At 44.3% G+C, this 20113-nt stretch overlaps 1 protein-coding gene across 1 annotated transcript in view; it reads left to right on the top strand.

Annotated features, from left to right (window-relative positions):
• The first annotated feature begins 2572 nt into the window (after positions 1 to 2572).
• The window catches only part of TBX20 (T-box transcription factor 20), a 39592-nt gene continuing 22051 nt past the window's right edge, over positions 2573 to 20113 (top strand). The window contains exons 1-5 of the mRNA XM_064670186.1: positions 2573 to 2812; positions 4966 to 5200; positions 6500 to 6664; positions 11904 to 12012; positions 17499 to 17657. Of these exons, the coding sequence (XP_064526256.1) occupies positions 2686 to 2812; positions 4966 to 5200; positions 6500 to 6664; positions 11904 to 12012; positions 17499 to 17657 (795 nt within the window). The 5' untranslated portion in view covers positions 2573 to 2685. The remainder of the gene's footprint in view (positions 2813 to 4965; positions 5201 to 6499; positions 6665 to 11903; positions 12013 to 17498; positions 17658 to 20113) is intronic.

Genomic DNA, 20113 nt, shown 5'->3' on the forward strand with positions numbered 1-20113 from the left:
AGTTCAGACCCGGCGGGGGAGGGAGCCGTAGCGAGGATTAGGCGGCCAGAGCTGAGCCCCATTCTCTGCCCACGGGGAAGGAGGGGGTGCTCTGGACGTCTAGACAAGGCTCATTTCCTTATCGGAGGCGGGGCGGGAGAAAAACTAAAAAAATATAGATTCTCGTGGGATAGAGCGAAACATTGCATGGCTTACCCAAGCAAAAGAAAAGCCATCCCGCGTGGACGGACTCGTTTAAAATAAAATAAAATAAAACGAAGCTCCTAGTTTCTTTCATCCCCGAGTTTTTGATCTCCGAGGTACGAGAAGGGACCCGCAAGCCCCACGTCCGGTCTCTCTCTCGGGGGGCAAGCCCCTGCCCAGAGGCAACAGCCAGCCCCATCCCAGGTCCACGGCCGTGCCGCGGCCTCGGTTTTCCCCCTCTCTCGCCGCTCTGCTCCCCTCCCCGCCCGACCCTCCCTGCCCCGCTCACCGCGCAGCGCTTCCCCGCGCCGCGGCCGAGTCCTTCTCTGGCGGATAAAGGTAGGAACCAGCCGCTCCACAGGGCTGGAAATCCCGCGACGAGACAGAGCAGAAAAGGGTCCCGGGCTGCCGCAGCTGCGGGGGCTGAGCCGGTACTTTCCATATGGACCGAAATATCCACCGCCACTCTCCGCTCCCTCCCCTTAGCCCCAATGGGCCGGGGGCAGCCTCTACTAGGGAGAGGTATGTTGCGACCTGTCTGCTGCGGGACGGAAATAAGGAGAGAGCTTTTTTATTTTATTTTATTTTATTTTTTAATTATCCTTATTTGTGGGGCGCATAAAGTAGGTAGGAAACCAAAGGCATCCCTGCCACCACCAGAGAAACGATGAAGACAATGATTTCCCCGGCTATTTGTACCAGGCCGGACCCTGCTTTTCAGATAGGGCCAAAGGAGCGCAGGGCCGGAACCCTCGGGATCCCTGTCCCACCGCCCCTCGCACGCGAGGAGCGGGGCTGTCCCGCAAAGAAATCGGGCCCGTAATTGGAGGGATGTCCCTTGGGATAAAGCGGTAAAGCATTTGGGGGACTTTTTGTTTGTTTGTTTTCTTCGAATTGATGTCGACAGAACCGTTGGTCTCGGTTTCGCTGTGTCAAGAGGCGATGCTTCGCGATCTGACCCTCCCGGCTCTCCGGCCGGGCTCTCTCTTTTCTCCCGCTTATACCTGAAGCAAGACCGGGCCCCCAGACCACGGTGGGCCACGCCGAAATCCTCTGCCAAACGCTTCAGGCTCTTCTAAATCTTCACATCCCGTTTGTGGTAGACACCCTATCTATTAGCAAATTCAGGTAATAAAAGGGCAAACTGCAGTTGGTTCTCTCTGACCTCAAAGCAATAAAGCACATTTCATCTTCCCCACTTCACTGGCTCTGAAGGGTGACCCGAGTAATTATTTCTCAGCATTGATTAATTAAATAAGCAGGAATAGGAGTGGCACAGACTATACCTGACCAGGTATGTCATGGCTCTTGGCACAAGCCTGCATGCTAAAAACGCTTGGATTCTGTTCTAGGCTTAAAGGGTGGAACTTCAGTGACAAAGTTGCATGTCCTCTTGTGAGTCGTTTTAGCGAGCAAACATTTTCAGTCATGTTTTCATTTAAAGGAATTTAATTAAATGCCCCGGTTTTTGTTTTATTTGTTTGGGGTTTTTTTTAAATTTATTTATGGGAATATGCTTACATTATATGTGTATAAGAGTACTGGTGAGCAATTTGCTTAAATCATTGCCTTGAAATAATCTGCTCATTGGCACTATCAGCTCGACCCGACTTTCTCTCTGTTTTATGTGCTTGATCAATACCATCTAGTCTGGTGAAGCCGATGAAACGAACTTGAAGAAAACTGTGCGATCAGCGGCCCACGCACTGGTTTGGCTGGGAAGAGAACGCAGCAAGGGTCTCACCTGGAGTCGGTGAGGGAGAGTACGTCTGACCGGAATGATAATATCTGGGATCTTTTGCAGGAAAACCAAGTGCACGATCAGCCTTAAGGAACATTCTGTCCCAGTAGAAGGCACACAACGACGAAAACGGCTGCTTTGAAAGTTGTGGTCTTTTAATATTTGAATTCAAAATAGAAAATTGACACTCACACGCACGCACCAGAAAAATCCACAATTTCTTTCCATCCTTTCAACGGCTTCTCCGCTGATTCTTGCTTCAGCAAAGCGAATAGCCTAGGGACCTTCTCGGGAGCATCCCCGGTCGTGCGGCCTGCCCCCCCCGTTCCCGCCCCCAGGGCTCCGAGGAGCAGAGAGAGCACCCCGAACCGCAGCCGGGGCCCCGGAGGGGAGCGGGGCTGGGCTGCGCGAAGGGGGAGCGGCAGCGGGGAACCGTCCCGAGGGCCGGCCGCCCCCTGCCCACCCCACAGGCTGGCAGAGCCGTCCCCTCCCATCCCGCCCGTCCCTCCTCCTCCCGCTGCCCGCCTCCGCCCCCTCCCCCGCGACCGGGCCGGGCCGGGCCGGGGCCCTTGACGTGTCCCGGCGCCGATTGGCCGCTGGCCGATAGGATCTCCGCGGCCCCGCGTTAAGGCGGGGGAGCGCTCGGCGCCGGGAGCAGAGCGCTTCCCGGTATCCCGGCTCCACCACCCTCGGTCGGTATTCACGCCCGCCCCGTCCGGGCAGCGCCGCACCGAGCCGCGCCGCTTCTCCGCAGAGTGGCCATGGAGTACACGCCGCCCCCCAAGCCGCAGCTCTCCTCCCGGGCCAACGCCTTCTCCATCGCCGCCCTCATGTCGAGCGGCAGCTCCAAGGACAAGGAGTCCCCCGAGAGCACTATCAAGCCTCTGGGTGAGTGGGGACGAGGGTGACCGCCGGGTGTCCGTGAGGTGCGAAACTCCCCTCCGTCCGTCTGTCCCTGGCGGAGCCCGCTGGCCTCCCTGTCTCACCCTTCTCCGCGCTCCGGTAGCCGGGGCCGGGCAGCGGCGTGTCCCCCCAGCCCGAAGGCTTCCCCTGCAGAGGGGAAAGCCACACCACCTAAATCAGTTGAGTGTCTTCATCATCCACGGTCGTTTTCAGGCGAGGCTGTTTATGGCATAAACAGTTTCCTAAATTCCTCCAGCTTCAGCTATTCCACTTATTTATCCAGCTTCGCCATTTGTAGAATAATCTCACACCCTAAGGTAGTTTTATTTCTCTTTGCTGATATGAAATGAATCTCTTAAATATTTATTGCAAATCCTCTCTGTTTTTGAAGTCAAATGAGAAGACTCTCCGTTATCGTACCTAGGTTTACAAGGGGTATAAAACTTGTGCGTAGACCTGGAAATCCGTTTGCTCCACAGCTCCGCGATGTAGGCTCATATAGGCTGTTTTACTCTTCATAGACCGGAAGGATTTTTGTAGTATTGCTTGCGATTTTTGGGTAAGCGATTTCACTTCTATTCGGTTGCCTCCATTCAGAATCCTGAAAGTTTTTAAAAAACCTTAACGTCTTCCCCTCATCTCCCACCCTCCTCCCCACCGAGTTTCTGAGGTTTGTCGTCCTTGCATGTATCCAGGAGTTCGCAGAAAACTACAAAAAATGTGTTAAGCTCTCAGGGCGCCAATGAACAGGATTACATTCAACCTTAAAAGAATTTAGAAAAGGCAGCTCCCTCAGCGTCTGCTTCATCTAATCAACTGTCTCAGAAGATTTCACATAGTCCAGGGATTCATTGTGAACTTTATTTTTTTAGTCTAGGCGCTAATGTAGGCCGGGAATGTTGTAATATTCCCATTCGGCATGTTTACAACAGCTTGTGTTAAACGTAGTGTTAGTGCCAGTGGGGATTTGTTTGTTTGTTTGTTTTTTCCTTTTTCCTGAAAACGCTTGTTTAATTTAATTTTTCAAAAATTTTTAACTCCATCCCACACGCCATTCGGCTTTTAATCGAAGGGAAACGGCTGCCTGTAACTCGACTTTTATCAAGTGGAGATTCGGGTAAAACCTTTCCCTGGAGGGGTAGGGTGCGTTTGTGCACCCCCCGTTCCTTGGCGCCGGGCGGCGGATCCGTCGCCGCATCCCGTGCCGCAGCATGGGGCCGAGACAGAGCCCGCGCAGCCCTGGTCCCTCCCGGCCTCGTCTACAGGGGAAACTCTCAGCGGAGCTGCTGAAGCCCCCAGAAACTTCCCGGGACTTGCGGGGGTGGGCGGCAGCGCCGGCGGGACCAGCCGCGGCGGGAGGGCAGCGTCAGCAGCAGCTACTGCACCCACGTAGGTTGCGCGGCCGCACGCAGCTCCCCCGGAGCCTGTTTCTCCAAAGGAGCTTGTTCAGCGTCATCAAGCCGTCTGGGAGGCAAGGCAGACCTGGTTTTCCGGGAGGGTGAGCCCGCGCTCGCCGTTGAATTAGTATTAAGGGTTCGCTTCCCCCGCGGAGGAAGTGCGGAGCCTGCGCTTCTGAGTTGCGCGCTCTGCCAGCGGCGCAATCTAGGAGCAGCCTCAGCGCTGCCCCAGCGTGGCCCCGGTCCTCAGCAGCCCCTCGGCGCCCAAAGCTCCCGTTTTAATGAGAATTAGTGACCTTTCCATGGAACGCCCGGGTTAGCAGGGGGGCAGCGCGCAGGGCCTGCTCTGCCCCCTCCGCGCCCCGCAGAGCGGGTCACAGCCGGGCGGCGACGCGGCCGGGGTCGCGCTGCCCCCCGCCGCCCCCCGGCATCTCTCCCGGTGAGCCTCTGGAGAGTGGCGCCGTTGCATGCTCTTCCCGGAGCTCATCTCAAAAAATCACCACCGCTGCTCTCAAAATGATGAGCTGACGCCTAAAGAACAAGCGCGGGTTTGCGGGTGTGCTGGGGCAGAACGAGGGCAGAGGAACGACAAATGCCTTTTTATATGTAGATATATATATATACATATATATTTAAATAGCTTGTCTCGGCGGTCGCCCCGTCCTGGCTGAATGCCCCCTAGACTCTCTCTTTTTTTTTTCCTTTTTTTTTTTTTTTTCCCCTCCTCCCCAAACTCTGCAGAACAATTCGTTGAGAAATCCTCTTGCGCCCAGCCTTTGAGCGATTTATCCAGCCTGGACCCTCACGGGGATTTTAGCAGCAGCCCTTCGTCCCTGTGCACCGAGCCCCTTATACCCACCACCCCCATCATCCCCAGCGAGGAAATGGCCAAAATCTCCTGCAGCCTGGAGACCAAAGAGCTCTGGGACAAGTTTCACGAACTGGGTACCGAGATGATCATCACCAAATCCGGGAGGTAAGGCTGGGCAGCTCCGGGTTTTTTCTCCGGGCAGCTTTCCCCCTGGCTTTGGTCAGGGGGAAATAAGGCAAAATAAGAGAAACCCCGCGGGTTTTCTATCGGGAGAGCAGCAAGGCTGGGCTAAGGGGAGAAGAGGAGGAGGGTGAAGCCCCTTATTTGCCGCAGCTCCTCGGCGGGCTCGGCCCGGCGCTGCGCGGTGCGGTGCACGGAACCCCGCTGGGGCAGAGGGAGAGGCGGCCCGGGGCGGCAGCGGGGCGGATGGAATCCATCCGAGGGGTCCCAGTGGATGGGTAGAAATGTTGCTTCCCTTATAATTCGGTCTGTAACAAAAACACCGCAGTGATTTTTGCGGGGCTGGGTTGTTACAGACCAAGGGAAACGCGAGGACGTGGGGAAGTAATTCGGTCAGAGCTTGGCTTGGTTTGTTCTTTTCACTCGGTTGCAAAAACGCGCAAAAGAATCCCACGCCTTCTCGTAATCTCAAACTATGCCGTTTCGCCAGTAAAGCTTCTGGATTTGAGTCAGTTAAACGGAGTCCGGAGAAGCCAGATGTTTTTTCGGGTCTTGTAATCGCCCAAGTTACTTTTTATTAATGTAGTTCCCTGACGACATTTTTTTTTTCCTAAGTGGTGAGATCTATTGGCATATGTTTGTTTGTTTTTTAATAATATTTAAAAAAGTAGGTAAAACCCCTGCAATTTGAAGTTCAACATTTCAAATTGTTCAAAGGTATTTAACTTTATTTCTGTCTACAACATGACCTTACACTTTTAAATTCTGTTTTGTCAAAACTTAAGTACCGAAAAGAAAGTTTAGTTTTGAAAATTTCGCTCAAAAATATCCTGAGCAGGCTTAGAAGAACACTCATCCAAAATATGTGAGCATAATAACGGAAATAATTTCTGCAATATTTCCCTAAGAGTAGTATGGATGCCATAAAAATTAAAAAAAACCCCAAACTTTCTGAAGATGTATGTACCTTAGGTACAACTATTTTCTGAAATCACTGTATACTTTTAACTAGCAGGCAAACAGTATATTTCTCCTCTACTTTTTATTTTTTACCTTTTTTTTTCCTTTTTGTTTTCCAAATATCATTTGGATTTCAAGCTGCTTTTTCTCTGCCTATTGGAGAGACACAAGATTTAACTTCCATCATGCTTAAACAGATTCAAGAGATGCTTTTAGTTTTTACAGGTGGTTTAAATATAATTCTTACTTGTAGCAGCTTTTCAGAAGCTCTCTTATTTCTGTTCTCTATCCGCATATTTATTTTCTGATTTGCCTTTATTTCAGGAGAATGTTTCCAACGATCAGGGTTTCCTTCTCGGGAGTGGATCCTGAGGCCAAGTATATTGTGTTAATGGATATAGTTCCTGTGGACAATAAAAGATATAGATATGCCTACCACAGGTCTTCCTGGTTAGTGGCTGGAAAAGCTGACCCTCCTCTCCCTGCAAGGTTTGTAGATTTTACTGCTGATCTTTTATTTTTCTTTACTTTTCTTTTTTTTCTTCCTTCAAGAAATACTTCCTATTGATTTTTCCATGCTGTTTGCAAACAGTGCTCTGAGATCTTGAGTCCATGCTCAACAGTTGGTTGCAAAACTGATTAATTTTCTGTGATGCAGAATCTGGCGTCAAACCTCTGCTTGAGGTTTGATTTATACTGAGTTTGTTTGAGAACAGAATTTGTTTAAGGGTTCTTTTATACAAATGCTGTTTGTTTTCTAATTTTTTTTAATGAAGTTTATCTTTATTGAGATAAGAAAGCTTGAAAAAAAAATTATTTGTCTCTTGGCTTGCCCTCCCCCCTCCCCCTCAGTATTTGACCCCATAATTTGAAGCGATCCAGGCACCGCTAGCCAAGCCAAAGTGGAAATACTACATTTCAGTTCAGTGCTGTTTATGCTTGAAATTATATTATTTCTCTAACATATCCAGTATTTACTAACCAAGAATTCTATTCTTGCTTTTAGTCATCTCATAAACAGCAGGCAAAATAGAGATCGGTTCTACAGCACAGATACTTTTTTTTTTTTTGCTTAAGAAATCATGACATATTCTGAGACATCAGGAAAAAAATCAAATAAATCCTCTAAAATAAATTCCTTTTTCTATAGAGAAAGAAATGCTGTAGAAATTCGATTTCTAAAATCATTCAATTAATGTAATTAATGGCTGATTCCTTTCATCACCGGGCAACTGAGGCTGCAGCACTAGGCTGTACGATGGGAGGGCACTTCAGCGGAGACCCACACTTCATCGTATTCAGCCCAGCACTTCAGTACGTACTTAAGTCCCCAAGTCCAGTAAGCCTGCAGCACATGTCGAACGGCTTTGCTGAGTCAGAGCCGGAGATATGAAAATAATGGGGATGCCTCTCTGGCTTCAAAGAAACTTTTCGTGAAGGACTCTGCATACGGATACAGATCTGCTCCAGGTGGCTTAGCCTGGGGTTAAGAACTCACCTATTACAGAGGTAGAAATTAGAAGTGAAACACAAGAAATGGAAACAAATTTTTTTTTAGTGTGTGAGTATAGGCACGGAATACTGCAAAATTTCCTTATATAAATAGTTGAACTGAAATCTTGGTGACTGGTGATCTCTGGAAGGCTGCTCAGGGAAGTAAACAAACAAAAAGCACAACCAGAGAAGCTGTGATTAAAGACAGCAACCTAGGAGTTATGTCGGCTTTGTTTTCATGGCCAAAAACTCCTTTTTGCAATGTGGTTAACGTCTGAGGGCTTCATTTGACGTATTGTAATGGGCACTGATCGAAACCCAAAGAAAAAACATGGATCCTTCTCCAAAGGAGTGAGCATCAAAAGAAGAAATAACAGAAGGACAGAAATAGTTTTAAGGCAGGGTTCTCCCCTTCTTTTTTCTGTGTTCATGCCCCTTTCGGGATACCTTTAAATAGATGCTAATTTGCACTTTATCTGGCACAGTCTAGTTCATGGAGGAAATACAAGAACATAAGACAAGAAACTGATCCTTGTAATAATTAGCAACTGCCCTATTGAGTGTTTTAAAGTTGGGGTCAAAACTTCTTGAAGTTTCATAGTTGGGGTCAAACCTTCTTGAAGTTTCATAGTTATTATTATTGTACTGTGGTAGCTCTTTAGGGTCCTCAATGGATCAGTACCCCGATGCGCAAATGTGTATCTGTGCTGTTCCAAGGATACTTTGCCTCTGTGTATAAACGTCCACCTTTCCTCTTTCATTTTCACGATGCTTAGCCAAAAAGACTATTGATCATACCACAGGCTTAGATCACTTTTTCTTTGTATGAACAGTACTTAAATATATATTTATGCACTTCGTCCTTTCTATGTTTCTCTTTGGTGAGAAAAAGGATGTCAAGAGGTTCAGTGTGCCAATGTTTGCATTACTAGTGCTTCTTCTACAGTGTTAATGCATCTTTTGAGGTGGGAGTCCTCAGTCTTGCTTGAACAGATTAAAAGTAGTACTCCTCCCATCTTGAAACGAGTTTGGTCCTGCTCCAGTAACAGGAACCCTTAATGAAGTTATGATTTCTTGTCCTCCAAACACGCGGTTTCAGCTCTCTGTACTTGAGGAGTGTCAGCAAGGGGCGTATGTGTGCCTAGCGTCTGGGCACTGGTAACAAGGTGCTTACTCCCCACACACATCACTGCCTGCGTCTGCACAGGCACGATGGCAACAGGGGAATTATTTAGGAGTTACATTGTGCATGGGTGTAAGAATTTGCAGGATTGAACCCCTTAGGTGGTTTGCTCTTTCCATTATAAAAATAACTTTCAACACTAAGGCAGTTTTGTGTTGTTTTTTTGGGGTTTTGTGCTTTTTTGTTTTTTGTTTTTTGTTTTTCTTTTTTTTCAAATTAACAAGTATTCTGTGATTCTGTTTGAAAGATTAGCCCTTCAGGGAACTTTCTATTAAAACCAGTTTTATCCTTGTCTTCCTGCTGTCAATGTTGAAGACAAGTTTATGTTGCAACGAACACTTAAATAAAAATACTTTTCAGAGACACTTTTGGAAATCTTCTAAAGTGCTATCTGGGGATAGAGTTACTATGCGGTATTTTATGTTTGTCTTCCACTTTGCTAAGACTGTGTGAAACATCAGTTTAATAAGTTTCAGCATGTACTTTTGTTTGATCTTCCTTTATCACCTCCTTTCTTTACTCAAAAGTTTGTCACTTTTTTTTTTAACTATATTTGTCTACAGTAATTTGTTTAATGAAATTATAGTGTTTACACGCAGAGAACTCTAGGTAGGAAGCCTTTAAAAGGTATTATATTTTTCGAATTATTTGAGACCATATGGTAAATAAAAGCAGCATGCATGGAGCTTGTGAGACCAGACCGACTGGTAAACTAAATAGAGGGAGTGTGGTATCACATCACAAAATATACAAGAAAGAAGCAGTACCTAAACCTTGCACATATCATGAAACATCATATACTGTAGAGCAAATTCATACCCAAATATGGCTCCTAAATCCTTTGTGAGTCAAAGCAAGTAGGCCCTCACATCTGGCTGGCCTTAGGCAGCTGAGCCCACACAAGCTTCTGGGGGAGCCTTGTGTGCTGCATTGGAATGTGCATATTTATCTCTTTAACCTGTTTGCTCATGGTCTTGCCGACAACTTCGGCTTCAAAAAGCAATATGTCAACCCTCTTTTCTGAGGTGTACGAGCCTGGGCTGTAGGAGAAGTGTGTGAAATAGGTGTAGCTCACCAAGTGGAGCCCAGTGTTGCACCGGAATCAATGGTGTGCAGCAAATGGGTAAATTAAAATTAGGTCTGTTATTACACTTCTGTAACTGATATTATGGTGCCATCCTTCAGTGATTTCCCTGTTGGCTCTCTGCTAGCATACAGGCACTTGGTAGTTTTAAAGCAGTGCCAAGCATTAACCATTGATGATGTAAAACAATTGTGCTCAGCTTTTCGACACATGAAAGTCTTTACTCATTCCCCAGCACATATTTGAAATACTTTGCCTTTTTGGTCCCAATTAGCCAAATCTTGCTGAGCCTGACATTCTGTGATCACAATAAACATTATTAGTTATCCAGACATTCAAAATTAGGAGTCAGGCTCCAAAGAGAAATGTCACAAGGCTGGCTGAAACATTGGAGGACATTTTTGTGACTCTTTGTTTTGCCTTCTCTAATTCAGGACTCTAAGGATTGAGATTTTCACAGTTTTTTAGAGGAAGGCAAAGTTAATTTTCATGAAAGCTAAAATTCTTTTGACATAACAGGGTTCCGGGTCTTAGGTTTTCTGATACATCATCATTTTTTATGAGCCTTGCAGTGCAATCATCAGAGTCAATAACAGTGAGGACACCTACATGCTAGGAATATTTTGTTGCAACAGGCCTAGCATCCCATTCATGAACATAGCTAGAGCAGCCAAGCTGTGCTTCAGATCAATGTAAGGAAAACGTTCTGCACATCTGAAGTGAGCTGTGCCTGTAAAACTTTGGTTTCATTGTGACTTGGGGATTCTGCCAGCAAAAATGGAGAGTGCAGGATCAAATCTCCATCGTCGTAGAGCAAAAGAGCTGTGCTCCCTAGCGTCTTTAGTATGGTCATTCCTTGACTAGGGATCAGTGTAGCCTATTGGGGAGTTACACCCAATCGTTTAGTGGTTTTTTCCATTCTAAAATCGTAGCCCAACAGCGAGAACAAATGTTTATCTTTCTAACCTCACATCTCAGTGTGTCCCACCCACCTAATGGAAGAAATCCATTCGTGTGGCCAAAGATATCACCCAAAATGAGAGTCAGGCCTCGGGGAGTGATAACTAATGCAGACAGAAGCAGAACAGGGCTGGTTTACACTAGCTGAAGGTCTAGTCCAGCTCTTAATTCACTGTCACAAAAGAACATTTGAGTTAATAATTTTCAGCAATATATTATTGTTATAAAATCATTGTTTTTAAATAGCCTGGCACTTGTAATTAGTCTAGTCATAATGTATATATCACTGTACCTACATGTCTTCTTGTTTCCTTTTCTTCTGCTTAATTTCCCAAGTGGTGGATTGTTAATTACAGAGCTGCAATTAATTTTTCATGTCAGACCACTGTGCTGGACTGCAGCCTTCAACTTCTTATAAACAGATGTCACCACAGCGAACGTGTGATCGAGTGCAGGTTAAAATCATTATCACAGCTTAATGTTACAAATAAAGAAAAATGCATTTTTATCTACATTCCCCCATTATCTCTGTAATGACACTATGTTTTTTCTCTTGGTTCTGTAGTCATTGTTATTTTAAGTGCTTGTTAGTACAGCTGTGGGGAAAGACATGATCAATTTTTCTTTTGGGAAAAGACACAACAGCAAATGTTAGTTAATGTCTCCATTTTAGATAACTGGATAAAATAATAGGTATGGTTAGGGAGCAGTCTAGCACTCAGACACAGGATTCTTCATTAGGTTCCAGTGAACTAAATAAGTCATCTGCTTTACTGTCTTTCATTATTAGCTGTTTTTCAGGCATTAATTAATTTGGGGGAGATGGTGTCTTGTTCTAGCAGCAATTTGTATTACCCTAAGCTGTCAGGAAATCTGTGTCTGTGAAACCACTGCATATCCCAAAAGCAAGATGATATGTGCTTTTTAATTTCATATGGAGGTGATGCCCAAGCACAAACCAAGAGGTGGGATTTTTTATGAGCAGACCTTCTCCCTGTGTTTTTTAGGTTGTACGTGCACCCTGACTCCCCATTCACAGGAGAGCAACTGCTGAAGCAGATGGTGTCCTTTGAAAAAGTGAAACTCACCAACAACGAGCTGGATCAGCATGGCCACGTGAGTAACCCTCCTGGTGGGAATGGGTAAAGGAACGTCGTCCATAGGGGAATTGCTCGCTTGTGCCACAGGGCTAAGCTTGCAGGAGAGAGACTGAAATGGGGAAAGGTTGTTATGGCTCCCACATTACACCTCTCTTGGCCAGCCCCTAGTACTACAGTGAAAGAAGATGTTGTGTGAAGCTTGAATGTGTTTGGTTTAACACATTTTAGGGCTCCTTCGGGTTCTTCTGTTGTTGAGGAATAGGCAGCTTAAAAATCAGTTGTTTTTTTTAATATTTTATAAGGTAGAGCCCAAGTCAACAGTTCAAATCATGGTCCTGCTGCCATCAGAGGCAGAACATTCATCAGAGACAAGTTCAGGGTGGATATAAGCATCAAAGTAAGGGATAGAAGTAAGGCAGATGAGCCATTTTTTGTGCTTCTGCTTGCATTTTGTGACTTGGCAGTATGCTCTGCCACATGCAATGGCCAGCAAACCCATGTACTTTTACATGTGTGATTTGAAGCTCCCTCTCACTTCAGGCTAGAGCTCCTTTACTTCCAGACTCATTGCAGTCTGGGCATAGAGTCAGAAGAAAATACTGATGTGACACCAAAACAAGGCCTATAGAATTATAAGAATAAATGTGCCTCAGTTGCCCTTGACATAACTGTAGGTTAACTGCAAGTCAAAGTGCCAAAGTCTGGACTTGGGCCTCTAGAGAAGCAGGAGGTGCCAGTTTGTTGTCACAAGCCCAGAGGCTGGAAGCTGGTAAATAGGATGCGGAGCTGCTGGCCACGGTTTCCTGCTATCCTCTGTTAGAGGGAACAACTCCTTTAGTTACCTGACTATCTACTGGTAGGTGGTAAGAAAAGGTATTGTCTGTCCTGTCCTCTCCCCTAAAGTGACTGTGAAGTGCAGGATTGACTTGGTAGGGCGTCCAAATTGCAAAGAAAAAACTAAAAGTGTTGCCTCTGGACTTGGTGGTTCTCTCAGGGAAGGTAGAAGGAGCAGGGGGATGGATTTGAAAGAGTTGTTGGCTGAGAACAGGGCAGTTCAGAGGAGAGAGATTAAAGGCAGTGTCAGTAAATGAGGTGTTGGGAAGAGAGGAGTGATTTTGAATTCTAAAGCATTTGTAGGAGGAACTAATTTGTACAGCTGAATAATTCTGATACAACGTATCAGAAACCCCTTTCCTAATGCGGCATTTATTGACTGTGTGAAACAGTGGCCATTTGTCTGACCTGTGTTCTGTGAAAATGTTTCTCATCCAAAAGAGAATTTTTACTAATTTCAGGACCTGAGAATTGAATCACAGCCATGATCATTTAAAATACATCCCGGAAATAACAAGAACAAAAGTATTTTAAAAACCCCAAGCAAACAAAAAAAGCCCAGAAAGCCTTGTGTTTTTCTTTTTTAAAGATCCATTTGTGGGTACATTGTTCTTGAATCCAGTTCCCACCGTTGTTCCTTTCATGACTGGTGGAGAATGTATTTTTTTCCCCTCTCTTTTATTTCATAATAAGGGCAAAGCTGAAGATTTGTGGGCTCTATCACCGAGTGATGATAGAGCAGTATACGTGCGCACTTAAAAAGAAGCATTTTTCATCATAACAGGGGCCATGTGTGCCTCTAATAAAGGGCTTGCAGCAGTATATTGCAAGCTAGTTAGGAGTAGTGCAGTTCCCAGAAGCCCAGACAAGTATAAAGAAGAAGTAGGTTGGAGAAGCTGTCGGGAACAGAGACATGACAGAGCAAGAAGACGTAATTGTCTCAAATACAGGCAGTGGGAGAAAATGATCCATAGTGTTTGAGATACAACCTTCCCATTAATTTCCAAAGAAGCAGTAGAGGTTGATCCCATTCTTTACACAAAGGCTACGTGGATGGAAAGTTTTGCGTGTTCAGTTAAGAATAAGCCCTGAAGGCTTGATCCTGTGTTGAGATTTGCCTGACAGGTATTATGCCTTCATGGAGCACTCCCTTTTTAATATTTTGTGAGTTTTTATGTTCCAAATTAGGGTATCAGGTTTTATATGAAGCCCTATTGAAGCTATGTAAATACCACCATTGGATGATCAGTAGAATAAAGAAAGAAATTAATTCTTTGGAACCTTTAAGGAGGGCTCACTGTGCTAGGGCCCATGGCATTTCTGAACTCCTGTGTACTAAGAGAAGAGGAGAATTGAAGCACCATCCAAAATCTCTCCCTTCAGTTTGAAAGAGCCAGTCTTTACTGGTGAGAAGTTTTTAATTATGTTTGATAAAGTGTGTTGGTTTCTGAGGAAGTTTGGATGACCTAAAAGATGCCTTTGGATACAAGTTATAGGTAGAGAAGCTAGATCCAACCTGATTCCATCTTGTTCTAGTTGCTTTCTTTCTTCAATCTCTAGAAGACAGTTTTGGGAGTTCAGGTGATTGTGGTGTTTTATTTGTAAGGTGGTCATTTCCCAAAAAGGATTCTGGAGAGAAGAGAGGCCTTTGTTTGTTCTAGCATTTGTTTGTTTTCTCCTATTCCGAGACTTTTGGTGTTGGCAAGCATTTCTGCATGTGTACCTTCAGCAGCATGTGTAACCCCGTAGCTATGCACATATTCTCCCCAAGCATCAGGCAGAAGTCTTATCTCTGTGTGCATGACATACAGCTTGCTCTGTGGAAATGCTTTCAGATATCCTTACCAGAGGAAGGAAATGGCTCCTATCTCTGGATTTTTATAGCCGAGTGAGTAATTCCCATTTTTCTGGCTGTGAAACATTTATGAATGTGACTTTTTTCTCCAGATTTCTGGTGATGTTTTTCACACAGAGTACTTTCTTTAGGACTTCTGGTTGCACTTTGTTGGGGTGGCATAGTTTCTGGTTTCTGGTGAGGTGAACCATGAGTGTATACATTATTGTAATTGCTTTTCTGGCATTTACAATAACAAAACTTAAACACATGAATGTTTGCAAAAGCAAACAGAAAGGTGTGAACGTGGCCAACGAATAATTGTGAAAGCAGGGATTTTGAAATAGCCACAAGGAGTTATGCCCAGGATTTTTTAGAGCCAACCACGCAGAAGTTAGGAACTTCCATGTTTTTAGAAAGAAAACTTTGCCTGGTAATGCTATTCTTTGGTAAATATGGAAGCGGCATTCACAGCACAGTTCCTGGATTCAAAATCACCTTCAAAGTTTGCAGCTGGCATCCAGATTGCCTCTGGTGACTGGTTTGTAGCCAGTGGGAGCCAGATGCCTACAAACCTGCCTGACCTTACAGCAATCAGGATCCTGTAAGGAGGGATCCTGGTCATCTGCCCAGCTGCAGGCTGTCAGCACAAAGGTAGATGGGGTGGCTGGGGGCCTGTGGCTGGGGGGCTGCTGTGAGTATTTGTGCACCTGATGTTTCTTTTGGGGCATGCCAGTGTAAGTATCACAGAGCTGGCATCAGGGATTTTCTGCTAGCTACACTATGTGGGCAGGGCACTGCTTGGACTTTGAGAACACTCTTGGAGGCTACTCTGTGAGGTCCACCCTGTGTATCTAAATCATTTGGGCTGTTTTGATGGTCCTAACATAAGAAGTTGCATGGACATGAAGGGGTATCTTTGTGCTCACTTTATTATCAGTGAGTATTACAACATTAGCAGCTTGTGTTCGGGGGTGGGTGGAGCACTACATGTACAGACCCTCACATAAAGGAAATAGTGACCTTAACCTTGGCCATGGATCTTTTGTGACCTTCTGGCTGTATTTGGTACTTGTTTTGTACCTGAATGACCAGGCTTACCTCTGGTGGGAATGAGCAAGGTAGAGCATCGTGGCAGGGGATGTTGTGTTTGTGCACTTTAATTTTTGGAAAACTTTCATAAAGGATTACGTGATCTTGTTTTAGAAATGTGGTTTCTTTATCACAATTTGCATTCACAGAGGAGTAAAGGCAAGGGCATATGTGAGAGCTGCTCTGTCACAGCTTTTTCCTCCTTCCACTCGGCTGCTGCTCAGATGTAATGCCTTGGTGTTGATATCATGGCCATTAAAGGCAATAGAAAGTACCAAGGTCTGTGGGCCAGCCCTTCAGTAAGCTCATCACCATGCATAAACCCTCCTTTAAAATGTCTTTTCCATCTGCCTGGAGCACTCCAAGTGATTAAGATGGTAAGACAAAATTTTACGTAGAGATGGAAAAGTGCTAAGGGTATTAAAGGCAATGTCCATGGCTGTTTGTGAGTGCCTGTATAAAATGGTGAAGTGCTTTGAGAAAGGACTGAGTTGGTAAAAGCAGACATGCAACATTTTAAGGGAAATGGTTCCCTGTCACTGTAATGACTTCCTTGATGCTGTGTGCTTTCCCCCAAAGTCCCAGTATGAGTCTTGGTAATATTTGGCCCCAAAGGAGCAGTAAAGAAGATGCTGGTGGAAATTGTAGCCATGATAGAGCTGTCTCTAAGCTCTCCACTCCAATGCAATGCGCAACCTTTCTCATTGACTGAGTTAGCATGAAATACTGCACCACTTCTGTTGTGTTTCAGTTGAAGTTAACGCTTCCTGAGGAATGCACATTAGCTATTCCAGATGTACGGAGCTGACTGTAATGTCGTTATGGCCCCTGCAAAATAGAACCACCCACACCAATGCCAATTTCGTCTTGTGACTGTGATTATATCCAAAACAAGGGTTGGTGTGAGTCGAGCTCTGTATTTAATTCTTATATTGTAATACTGTGGTTAGAGGCAGCCGAACAGGCCTCCAGCCAGTGGTAACTGAAGCAAGTGGGACTCTCGGTTTGACTCCAGTGAATGTTGAAATTGGTTAGTTGGTACCTTCGGTAGGTTTAGAATTGTTTTGCGAGCTCGTAAACAATTATTAATGAGGACAGAATAGCAAAACCTTGTCATTTTGGGGTTCTGTACTAGTTTCCCTCCTTGCTCTCATTTTTGGTAGTCTGCGGTAAAGAGCATCTATGAAGTAATTTGTTTTAAAGGTTTGCCACAGTGAAAGGATCCACGGAGTTTTATTTTTGGTCAGCCGGTTTGGGCTGCTGCTGGTGGTGGGTTTTTGGATGGGCCTTATTTTTTCTGTAGTTTTTTTCAGAGGGATTTGTGACTGTTTTCATTCAGCACCTGCACATTTTTGCAAGTGGGGACTCTTGGTCATTAGCTTTCAGGAGTTTCGTATTTACACCTCCAAATGGGGCACACTCTGGAAGTAACTAATTCGGTGCGTAAAAAACACCTCATCTGTAGGAACAGGTATTTATGCTTCAAAAAATGCATGCTCACCAGTGGCATAGGAGTAAGAGGAGACTAGCTCCCGGAATGCCTGCTTTTCCACCTTCATTTCCTGGAACTACCCAAAGGAGCAGGAGAGTTTTGTTCTGAAAACCAGCCCCTGGCTAGTTAGATTTCAGATGTCTTCCCTGCAGTGTTAATTAGATGGGTTTTTTTCCCCTATGGTTTTATAGCCTTCAAGTGTCCTGTCAACCTTCCTCTCAGGACAGTGCTGTGTCACTCTTTCTTGCAGATCATTTTGAACTCCATGCACAAGTACCAGCCAAGGGTACACATCATTAAGAAAAAGGATCACACGGCTTCTTTACTAAATCTGAAGTCAGAAGAGTTCAGAACGTTTATCTTTCCAGAGACAGTTTTTACTGCTGTTACCGCCTACCAGAATCAGTTGGTGAGTACAGTTGCTAATTTTTACAGTTATAACTAAATCCCACCCTGCCAAAAACTCCTTTTTGCCCCATCGAAACTAGGAAAGTTTCTGACATAACCTACCTTTCCATGACAACCTTATTCACATTCAGGAGTAATTCTTAAATATATGAGTAGTACTACTGACTTCAAAGAGCCATAAGGATTATTTATGAGAGTAAATATGACAAGTAAGAGGCTTTCTTTCGTCTTCCCTTCTGTGTATACAAAGCTGTTTGCATATTAACATTTAGTCATTTTCTAATTATAGCTCATTAAAGAACTATTCTTATTTGCAGTGATCTTTCATGCCACAAGCTATGAGCTGAGAGAGATTCTGGTTTGCACATGATGATTTCATGGGCTTAAAAAGTTGACTAATTAAGCAGTAAGGCTCAAACGTAAGGAAAATCACTCAGAGATATGCTTTTCAGAGGCTGCCCAGATTACATCCAGATGTTTGAATTTCAATTTGCATGCTAGTGAATAATATATACAAAATGGAGGCGATCATAACAATGGATTGCTAATGAGTAATTTTAGGAAGTCTATAAACAATAAGAGACCAGAGGCTCTGCTTGACAGTGGACTGGGCTTTAATATTTAAGTCAGTAGAAATACGTTGTTGCCTTCAGTGTGACTCAGAGCATGCATTAAGGGCTTAATGACTATGGCACTTTGAAAATAAACCTATTTCCCTTTTTAGTTCCCCAAAGTTAAGAAAAATATAGGTACTCTCCAAGCACGTGGGCAGGCAGCATCACAGAGTCAATGTACTTTAAATAATATTTAAAGAAGTCGTCATTTCTTAATATGAAGCAAAAGTAACTGGTTTTGAAATGCTATGAATAAAAGAAAACTACTGCATAGAGGGCCAGTGAAGCTCTGAATATAATAGTAGTAATACTAAGTCAGTCCTATTACAGATACCATATCCTGCTTTAAGGCTTCGATGTATTGATTTTAAACTCAGGTTTGTATCTGAATGGTGCAGAAAACACATTCAGCACCTGGCAATCTCAAGAATATGACGTTTGGACAGGCAGTTAGATTTTTTCATGTAACTTTCTATAGAAACCAGCAAAATAGTAACAGGCACAAAACCAGCTAAACCTGGAATTTATTTCTGTAGGATGGATTTTTGTCTACAGATGATATTTACACCAGAGATGTTTCTAAACTAACCTTCCCAAAGCACATACATTGAGTCCTGGAAAATTTCTCAATGGAACATCTCCGGAACCCCTAGAGGCTGATGTTGTCATTTTATTTATGACTAATGAAAATGGAGCCTTTTTTCATTTTTGCCATTTCTTTCAGAACTGTTTTAAGGAGGGATTGATTACATTTCTGGAGGTTATTAGATAAAAGCTAAATACATTACACTTTCAACAAACTATCTCATAATTTAAGATTTAAAGGGCATGCATTTATTTAAACAGTCAAACCACTGCCACAGAGTTGAATTGTAGGTCAGATTTCATTTTAAAATGCTTTCTAGCAGATGTTCTCTGATTGTTTGTGAGACAGTCTCTCAGGAAGAATATGGCCATAAATGATTGTGAGTCTCATCTGGCTTTGGTGGATACAAAAAGTTTCTCTTGTGATGTCATACCAAAACTTTAATATTAGGAAAATGGAAGTTTGATTGGTGAAAATATGCTCAAGAGATGAATAGACATCCTTATTGTTCTGTAGTGCAGTTGGCTTGGTGTGTTGGTGATCTAAGTCAATGGAACTAGTTAGAGCTTGTCTTTTTTCAATGTAGTTTTCATAATGCTGCCATAAAAACCTTCACTGTACGTGAGGGACTAACTTGCCACTCTATGCAACATCACCATGAGTCCAGGGCTTATGGATATCTTGGAATTAAAATGAGACTATAACTAACTTTCCAAGCTGTTTCAAGGTCCTTGTGATAAGGCTGTAGGGTTGTTTCCACCAGTTGTACCTGTATGATGAGACAGCCTCAGACCCCTGACCAGTACTGAGGTCCCATGGTGTTTGATCAGCCCACTGAAGATCATTAATTAAAAACTCAGGTTTTGTCTTTGTCAGCACATCCTTTCCTCTCTGTGTTTCCCTCCCAGAAGACTTCTTTCTCAGAATTAAAAGTTGAGTTCAGTTGTCCTCTTTATCTTACTTTTTTTATTTTGGAGGAGAAGCCACCCTGTTTTGAAATACCTTTGTTTGATGAGAGCACTTTATTGTTTGAGGATTTGGAAAAGATCCTTTCTTTTTTTTTTCTTTCCTGAGTCTTGAGGCCCAGGTATTAAAAATGACGTTGTGGCCTCCTCAACATAGTTTTTTTGGAGGAAATTTAGGCTGACAAAGCCTCTTAATACAAAATGTTGAAAGCTGTTTATTTTCATGGGCTTACACTGGAGCTGATGGCATTCACTGCCTTGCAGGATGGTCCTGTGTTGTACCTCATCAAGC

The sequence above is a fragment of the Pseudopipra pipra genome, chromosome 1 (assembly GCF_036250125.1).
Source record: "Pseudopipra pipra isolate bDixPip1 chromosome 1, bDixPip1.hap1, whole genome shotgun sequence".
NCBI classification, from domain to species: domain Eukaryota; kingdom Metazoa; phylum Chordata; class Aves; order Passeriformes; family Pipridae; genus Pseudopipra; species Pseudopipra pipra.